Here is a 9,804-nt window from a genome sequence, read left to right as displayed (position 1 = left end):
ACTCGCACTCGTCGTGGGCGTGGAGGTAGTGGCAGAGGAGTGCAAGTAGGAAGCCGTGGATGCACGGTTCGTGGTGCTCCCAGGGACATAGTGCATACCTATGTGCGGCGTGGATCGGGTAGCTCCACACTCGCTCTTGCAGATGAGGATGCTCCCTTTGGCTTCTCACATGAGCTTAGAGAGCCCGAGTTCGATGATGAGGGCAACCTTCTTAGCGATGGCGACTTCGGCGCGGCCACTGATGTGTCCTCTTCTCATGAGGATGATTTCAGCGAGAGCTCTGATAGTGATGCCTTTGTCTAGTCTCTCCTTGGGCCTTGGCTCTAGCCTCTCTTTTTGTACTCGCGCCTAGCGCGCATGATCGCATCGCACCTCTATACTTTATGTACTTTTGTTTGTCACTTCAAACTTGTTTAGTTGTTTTTAATGATATTTTGGTTTGAAACAACTTCTCTAGACTCTACCCTTCCAAATTGAAAATGTCTATGTTTGTAGGTGTTCTTTAATTTAAAAAACCGTATTTTATCGTACCGTATCCCAAAATTTCATATCGTACCGAATATTCCCGTACGGTATCGTACCGTACGGTATCGTATTTTCGTACCCTGACAACTATGGTTTGCAGCCCTGCGTTTTTGCACAGCCGTTCAGCAGTTCTCTGCGTTTCTGTTCCAGCCGTACAGCAGCAGCCCTGCAGCCCCTGTTTCTCATGCGTTTCAGTCCACAGCATCCCTACACTTCAGCGTTTCTGTCCACAGCAGTTTCCAGCCCTGAAGGTTCAGTCTACAGCAGTTTCCAGCCCTGAATCTGCTGTTTGCATCAGTGTCCACCCTTCTATGCATCATCCACACATGCAGCAGTCATCTGGTGAAGGTAACACAGCATTCATATGTGTTTTCAGCATTCTCCCGGGCCAAGAGGCTACAGATTGCATCATTTACTCTATCATGCCTGGAGGGAGATTGAGGAGATGTAGCATGGAGAAGATCATCCCAGATACTAGGCTTAGTCCAGTGAGGATTGTTGGTCGTTCGGGGTCAGATATCTTCAGTGGGATCCAGGAGAGTGGGAGTAGATTGATGCCTTCGGTCCATTGAAAAGCCTTCCCTTTTTCAGTTTCAAAGTCCGGAATGCCAGGCTTCTCCTCACTCGACAGATGCATAGGATCCCTACTCTCAGGCCTCATTGGGAGAGCTATGATATTTCTCCAGTGATACAGCACAGATATTGACATAGGCTTTGGCATTCATACAGAACGAGCCAGATCTCTCATTTCTTTTGGTTATTCTTACATGATGGTCTCCCCACCAATCAGTGGAGATCGGTTTTCGGTGTAGCACCTACCTACCCTAGGTGTGCGGCAGATTCTAAGACTGTACAGCATTGTTTATGGGGATGCGGCACTGCACAACAGATTTGGGGTTCTGTAGCCCAACTTATGGGCAAATTGAGTGGCCGCGCCATGCATGTGACTTGGGGGGGAGTTGCTTGGTGTAACACGCGGAAGCTCTGGGAGTCTTCTTTCAACCCTAAACACTCCTAGCAACATGCTGATGCAAAAACGCAGATATAGAGAGAGAGAGAGAGAGAGAGAGAGAGAGAGAGAGAGAGAGAGAGAGAGATGCTGGAAATTCAGTATATTACTATAGTACAAAAAGGTACTTGTCTGCAGCCCTAGGCTGCCTTGAAGAAAAGGTGATAACACCCAAAATTATGTCCCCCTATGGGACTCCTACTGACCCAATCCCTAGGGGATTGAATGGCTTGAAAGAGGAGCTTCTTATTCATTTTATAGTAGTCTTGGACATTTTGGTCTACTAGCCGACTGCTGGTCGGCCAGTCCTATGTGCTTTTAAGTGCTTTAAATGCCCCTTTTTCAGCGCTGCCTAACTAGAGGACCTTTCCTTTGATTATTAGGTGTCAATCGCCGCCTTGTCCTCTGGAGTGCCTGCAGCCGACTACTCTCCTGAGCAATAGCTGCCGCCTCTGGATCAGATTCAGCTGACAACCTCCTGCAGCCGACTACCTCATCCTTGCCATGCTCCAATACCACCAAACAGCACTCCTTGCTCCACTTCTAGTTCTTCAAAGTCTTTATCTGGCTGCCTTTTCTGGATCAGCGTTTGAAGATTGTCCATGGCATTGACCGTGCACATGACATCCCCCTCTGCTAAACTTGATGACGGGAATCCAACCTGCTCTTGGATGACTGTCATCATCCCAATCCTTTTCCCGAAGTCCCTCTGTCATCCATCCATCCCTGGCAACCCTTTTCTCTGAAAGCCCGGCCTGTTCTCCAAACCACTCTGTCTCAGATGAAGATCTATGCATCTGTTCCCTCTAGTCCACAATTCATTCCTACCCTGACCTTGAACACTGTCTTGGTCTTCATTCCTGAGAAATGAGTCTGGCACTCTCACATCACCCTTGGAGGATAAACCTCCCTTGGGACCGTTGCCCGTGAACCTATCTGGCTCAAAGGACTGCCATCCCCTTTGGCTTTGTGGAACACCACCAACACACCTCCTGGGAGCTCTTCCCGATCTGTGTTCCTTGCCTTGGGCTTCGTATCCGTGTACTTTCCTGTACCTTGGGCCTGTACACCATCATATAGGATTGATTCAGTGTCTAGCTTTGCTAAGCCTGATGCTCTGATACCAATGTAACACGCGGAAGCTCTGGGAGTCTTCTTTCAGCCCTAAACACTCCTGGCAACATGCTGATGCAAAAACGCAGATATAGAGAGAGTAGAGAGAGAGATATATGCTGGAAATTCAGTATATTACTATAGTACAAAAAGGTACTTGTCTGCAGCCCTAGGCTGCCTTGAAGAAAAGGTGATAACACCCAAAATTCTGTCCCCCTATGGGACTCCTACTAACCCAATCCCTAGGGGATTGAATGGCTTGAAAGAGAAGCTTCCTATTCCTTTTATAGTAGTCTTGGACATTTTGGTCTACTAGCCGACTGCTGGTCGGCCAGTCCTACGTGCTTTTAAGTGCTTTAAATGCCCCTTTTTCAGCGCTACCCGACTGGAGGACCTTTCCTTTGATTATTAGGTGTCAATCGCCGCCTTGTCCTCTGGAGTGCCTGCAGGCCGACTACTCTCCTGAGCAACAGCCGCCTTGTCCTCTGGAGTGCCTGCAGCCGACTACTCTCCTGAGCAACAGCCGCCGCCTCTGGATCAGATTCAGCTAACAACCTCCTGCAGCCGACTGCCTCATCCTTGCCATGCTCCAATACCACCAAACAGCACTCCTTGCTCCACTTCTGGTTCTTCAAAGTCTTTATCTAGCCGCCTTTTCTAGATCAGCGTCTGAAGATCGTCCATGGCATTGACCATGCACATGACACTTGGCTCTCCCAGTCCGGTCCGCAGCTCTTTTACAAGGGCAGTGGTACAGACTCTGCTATTTTCATTCGTAGAGATATTGCCTGGCATGGTTTATTGCAGGATGTCCCTCATTCTGATTATATACCCCCCAGACAGAGGATTGACACCAGTTGGGAGATTATTGCCGGTATTACAACATGGCAAATCTGGAGAGCTAGATGCACGGAGGCTATTGAGGGTGTCCAAATTTTTGGGTCTCAATGATTAGTACTATATGAGGTGATATCATCCATACTCTTATGGCTACTTGGGCTCGTATTCAGGGGGTCCTCTCGTTCTGTGCAGGCAAAGCGCGTTATATTTATGCGGGAGTGGGACCATGGCATTTTCTTTTTCTCTAGTCCCATAGGTCTCTCATGGCATCATGATACTCCCCAGTGGTTGAAATCACCTTACGTATTGGGATGATTTTACTCTTTTCCGACTTATAGCTGTGATTGTTGTATGCCTTTTTCATACTTAATAAAAGTCTCTTTCTTGAAAAAAAAACAAAATTTCCCAAGTAGTGATCAAATAGCCATGAGCATTCAAGTGCCGCCACCATGCATGGGCATAATCTTCTAGATACAAAGTAGCAAACAAAACCTTGGCTCTATCACTACGAGAACTAAGTTCAAAGTAAAGCTTCATCTTGCCAATCCACTCTTCAAACTCCTCATTGGTTGAGTCTTCACCCTTGAACTTAGTAAGAGTCAACTTGTCCTTCACTCCCTTAAACTCATCTTCATCACCACCTCGATGATGAACATGCGGTCTATGCTCCATTGGTCTAACATGATTGTCCCCAAACTCATTGAAGTGATAAGGTCTATCATGATTAGGTTCCATCCCATTAAAATGATGACCCATCTCATCAAAGTGATGACTATTCATGTGTGAAGGATAATGACCCATCTTATCAAAGTGTTGTTTACTCATGTGCGGATGATTCCAATTTCCATTCACCCTTGATTCTTCCAAAACTATGCCTTTGCTTTTGTCCACATTTCTCCCTTGCATTGATGAAACCCCATTCATAGGACCATGCATAGGTATGCTGGCCATACTTGTTCCACCTTGATGCATCAATGACGGAGGCATCTTGTCCTTTCCAAGAATAGACCCATGATTTCTATCAACATGGTGCATACTAGCTTGAGGAGTATGCAATGCATTTGCATGTAAAGATCCCGCAAAAGATTCATAAGTTTGTGGCCCCATTGGTGGAAAAGTGTTTGGTGCATATAGATGCAACATAGGTCCATCGTAAGCTTCTTTGCCTTTATCCACATCTTACCTCAAGCTTGTAATCCCATCATGCAACTCCTTGCTCATAGAGTCAAACTTGTCCACGATGAACTGAAATCTTTGGTCCATCCTTTCAATCATAGTTTGCATGAGATGCACCATGTTGTTCTATTTGTGGAACATTTACCTCTTAATGCACCCCTTCATTGGTGTTGCCACCAATTTCTTCTTGCATAGCTCCTTGAGCAACTTGGTTTGCTTCTTGTCTTGCTTCCGATGTGCCCACTTCATACTCAAGAGCTTCCTTATAGTTCCCCTAGCCTTCAACATCATCTCAATTGCTCAAAAGACTTTTGGAAGGGTTTCCAAACTCTGAATTGAATGGTCTTTGGCTCTATAGAGAGGTATTTCAATGCTCTATCCACTTATGTAGTTGCCTTTGACTTGGTCAACCCTGTACCATTCTCTGTTTGACTTTTTGGAAAAGTTGACTTCAACACAAAAGTGACCAAATCTCGATCAAACGAAGGCTGATTTTGGAAGTCTTGAGTGTGATGAAATTCTTTAAACAAGCCCTACGCATCCATGTCAATGCCTTGACCAAATTTGATCGGCAACAATCCTCTGTTTTGACCCCTTTGACCAGTCAACTATAGCCGTTTGACCAAGTCAACAGAGCCAAAATCAAGAGCCCTTTAGTTTGTCGGGGAGCTAATGGCATGTACAATGTCCCAACATGCTCAAATCTCCAACTTAATTCTCTGTTTTTAATTGGGCACCACTTTTGCCTTGCGGGAAGACTTGCCGATTGGAGAAGTAAACGGAGTCGAAATGAAGCACTTGAGGGCTCCGAACGTAGCTCTTGGAGAGTAGAATGAAGCTATGTAAACACCTTGAAAACAGTCCCAGCCCTCTAGGACTGAATTAGGGTTTAGTAACGTAGCAGAAAACTGTCAAGATTGTATCTACACTTCCCCTTTGCATTGGTAATGTCTCAGACCCATTCAAAGACATGCACCACATCAATTTGTATCTTGGGCATCCAAATCTAACCTCAAGTGCCTTACATATGTGCTTTTTGCAAAAAACTTGGCAACACCTCCTTTGTATTTGCAACGAAACCTTAATATAAAATCAATTGAATTTCACTTGCAACATTATATCCATTGCTTGCCAAATCTTTGCCCATCAAAATGCATCCGTTGAGAACATTTGGAGGTCGATGTAGCGCTTTGAAGCTTGCCGATCTCCCGACCAAGCTCTTCCAACCTCCTTACTCAAGTTTGAAATCCGAGAGCAAGGGCTTAGGCTAAGTCTTCACCACCATAGTACCTAATCCTCTTCGTTACCGCTTTACCACGGTACTCACCCCCGCAAGGAAGATTCAAGAAAACTCTTCCCTTGGCCTCTCCACCTATATGCCAAGGTACCCTCACCACATATCTAGCTTTCTAGTTATGCAAATATCAATTGAAAGCAAGAAAATGGATGAAAGTAAAAAACACATACCAATGGCATTTATAAAACAAGCCAAACGATTACAACATCAAGATTCATTAGCCTTATGTCTCCCTTATGAATCCGGTACATAGCCTTTCGCCATGAGCTCAAAGAAACACATAAAAGGTATCTCAAAGAAGCATACGGATGTCTCATTCCCAACACCATGCATCTAAATAGTTCAATGTACTTCTCTATCCACCATTTATGCATCAATCAAGCCAACATAGAGATATAATTACCATTTGAATCATCAATTTGATATGGATTCAAATGCAATTCCATGTTTGTATGTATGGCCATCATGACAATCCCATACAATCAAGAAATGACATGGGAACTCCCTTACTCGTGTCTCTTGATCAAAGGGCTTGCAAATGCATTCAATGGAGCTTAAATGGTGAAAAGTGAAGTTTACAATGAAAAATGGTGCTCTCTTTTTCTTTCTTGGTGGAAAAAAATGCAAAATTTCAGCCCAAAGAAGACCAATAGCTCACCATTGTTCCAAGCTTTACAAGATTTGAAACCATCCAAGAAAATGAGTCCATTGGGAAGCCATCCAAGTGAAGACCATTATTGGAAGCCTTGATTTGAAGCATTGGTAATCAAATGGAGATGAATCGTGGCCCTAATGATGCAGAAAATCGTGCAGCAAATACATTTCTTCACAATTCAAATCACCAAGAGAATCACCATCACTAAGCTTATTATGCATCATAAGCTTCTTGTGCGTCTTAGGCTCCAACTTCTCATGAAAACACGCAGGAAATTGCAGGAATCGGCAACGGTGCACAGTCCCTTCACGGCCAAAAAAAACCGAGAAATAGCTCTCCATAATGCTCAAAACAAGCTCATCCTTGGCCTAACCAGCCATAATAGCCATGACATGCTTAATGAAGCTCCAAACACTAAGGGAAGGAGCGAAATCTGCGCAGCAAAACGCAGCTTGACAGCCAGAAGATCTCCACAAAATTGTGCAATGTCAAGCTTGAATGGTAACCAAAGTCTTGATCCAACAAAGCCCTAGGTTAATGCTAGCCCTTAGCCAAGAATTGAAGCCCTAATTCCTTCAAGATAAAGTAAGAAGAAGAGGAAGATTAAAACGTTTTTGGATTAACACACTAATCAAGATTACCAAGTTTTTTTCCAAATTTGGTCCCATGATTTGAAATCAGGAGCAAATCCCTCAGAATTTGATCTCTGCCATCCCATGGCCCCAAAACTTAAGAAAGGTGAATCAAAAGATCAATTCGACTCAAACAAGACCAATTCCAGATCGTCATGTTTCCATTTCTTGATCAAGAAAATCAAGAAATCCAAGAATTCCTCAACATTTTCTTGAAACTAAGATAAAAATGGATCAAAGACATAGTTCTGATACCAATGCAAGAGAGTAGCATTTAGATTAGCCTCGATTTAGCCTAATGAGCCTTGGATTAACCTAAATTAAGATGATTAGTCTAGGTCTTAGAGAGAAGAGAGAGTAATTGACTTGTATATTGATGATTGTCAAAAAGGTACCCAAAATATGGCATATGTGACCTATATACATGACCCCCCCTTTCACACACTATCATAAGTATTGTCATGGACATGGTCAATTGACCTTGGGCCCATTATTCATACGAGTCCATTCCACTTTCTTACAATCTCTAGCTTAAGAACAGAAGCTGCGATTAGCAGTCGGCTGCAAAATGAAGGGCAAGATGATATATGTGCCTTCTTTTTTGTGCCTATAGCGCCACAGTACCCGTGTATGCTACCCAACCAAAAGGTCCCTTGAAAATTACCTCCATGCCTTTGCCTTGCTCTCCAAGATCTCTTCTACTTCTCTCATGAGTGGACTCGGTGCTTAGATGATCTTCAGACTATGGGTTTTAAAAAAATAGATAATAACTCATCCCACACTCTCTTGGCCCATAATGGCGTGTGCTTTAAGCACTACCCAATGACTAAGATGTATAAAACCCTTCTTGTGCTATCAAGAATACCAAAGATGTTACAAGGATGCATAAACCTCATGAAAGAATAAATACACACGTGGATGAGACAAGGATGCATATACATCATGAAGAGTATACCCAATCACAAGATGTGACAAGGATGCACACACATCATGAAGAGTATACATGTGACAAGGATGCATACACCCAACAGATAAAACCCTATGGCAATAAACCTCATGAAAGATTGCACACAAGAAACAACCTGAAATTAATTGAAAATATAAATTTCCACTCTTTCAAGCCCTCAAAAATGGGCAGAAAAAAGAAAAAGAGGGGTTGCAGCTGCTAGTTCAGACACCTAAAAGCAGTAAAATTTACTGAAGATTTTCCCTGAAAGTAAGCAGGTAAAGCAAGCGCACACACCTGCTGCTGATGGCACCGAACGTGGGCTTGAAAGAGAGGGGGACACGCACAAACAAAGCGCAACATGTGAGATGCTTTGGACTTGATTTCAAATTGAATAACAAACCAATGAATTAATGTTTGGATGTTTTTAAATTGTAATTTCCTTTTTCAATTTAAATTTTAACTCGCTAATTCTTGTAAGATCTCATTTTGTTGTGTGGGCATTGTTTAAACATTCATTTTCTCATATATTTACTTCTTTGGGTAGCTTGAATTTGGCTTTTTAAAAATTGATGACCACCTTCCATGACAACATGGCAAAGAATGGCAAAATGATGTCTGCAAATGACATTTTGCAAATTGTTTTAGTAATAGTCAAGCAATTTTGTATGAAACATTTATCAAAAGAAATTGTTAAAGAATCAAGAAATGTAATAAAGCAACAATTTCGGTTTTTTGGTCTCTCATACATCCACATCACAATGAAGACCTTTTGCCTGAGTAAATTCTAGACGTTGGTTGATCTCACAATAATCAAGTGTTTTTTTAGCTTTTAAACGATTGTTATCTTTGTATATGGAGGCATGAACATAGAGTTGGACTAGGTGGATGCACCTCATGCACAATGGGCTTGTAACAAATACAAGTTCACACTGCTCATTGCCTATCATCGCTTGCTACCTTCAAAAAAAAAAACAACATCCTTCACTATTTTATGCATCCATAAAATGACAAGCTAAATTATCGAACTTCAAAAGATAAGATGCTTGCTATGCATTTTGTACATAGGCCACACTAAAGAATATGTGTGGGGCCATGCAAATTCCACGAGGATGAAAGAGAAATTTCGAATGAGCTAGACCAAATTTTTATGCACCTTACATGATGTGTAGCTATCACTTGTTGCTTGGTTTAGAAGCCATCATAAAACAAGCTATCATCACTAAAAACGGCTTGTCATCACGTGATCTTCTATTGTAGCCACCTCACAAATGTTTTAAAGTGACAAAAGAGAAAGTTTTTCCGTACGCCACCATGGTGGACACTAGAAAAAAACTTCATGAAAGCTTGTGTCTTTAGGCCATGAGATCTTTGAAAAACACCTCTCTTTGTAGCTACCTTACAAATGTTTTAAAGCAACAAAAAAGATAGCTTTTGTGTACATCACCATGGTGGACACTAGAAAAAAACTTCATGAAATCTTATGTCTTTAGGCTATGAGATCTTGGAAAAACACTCTTATTAGCTTAGAGGATGGCACAAAGTGAGCTTCTCCAAAGGATCTTATCTCCTAATCCAGACTCTCTCTAATCTCTCTTTGTGATCTCTCTA

General features: G+C 42.7%; 1 protein-coding gene and 1 pseudogene across 4 annotated transcripts in view; one reads left to right on the top strand and one right to left on the bottom strand.

Annotated features, from left to right (window-relative positions):
• LOC147627690 (uncharacterized) overlaps positions 1–595 on the top strand; it is a 2,179-nt pseudogene extending 1,584 nt beyond the window's left edge.
• The window catches only part of LOC147627689 (DNAse I-like superfamily protein), a 72,125-nt gene extending 63,497 nt beyond the window's left edge, over positions 1–8,628 (bottom strand). The window contains exons 1-2 of one of the 4 annotated variants that reach the window (XM_086814624.1): positions 8,491–8,575; positions 6,619–6,749 (exon numbers count right to left, since the gene is read on the bottom strand). In XM_086814624.1, coding sequence (XP_086670750.1) covers positions 6,619–6,720 — 102 coding nt within the window. In that variant the 5' untranslated portion in view covers positions 6,721–6,749; positions 8,491–8,575. Of the gene's footprint in view, positions 1–6,618; positions 6,750–8,490 lie in introns of all 4 variants that reach the window. The other 3 variants (XM_086814621.1, XM_086814623.1, XM_086814622.1) reach the window with 3 other exon arrangements.
• Positions 8,629–9,804: the final 1,176 nt, after the last annotated feature.

This window comes from Cibotium barometz, chromosome 20 (assembly GCF_041138505.1).
Source record: "Cibotium barometz isolate CiBa-2024 chromosome 20, ASM4113850v1, whole genome shotgun sequence".
Lineage (NCBI taxonomy): Eukaryota > Viridiplantae > Streptophyta > Polypodiopsida > Cyatheales > Cibotiaceae > Cibotium > Cibotium barometz.
Note: the sequence above shows the minus strand (reverse complement) of the source record. Positions and strands in the feature narration are given on the sequence as shown.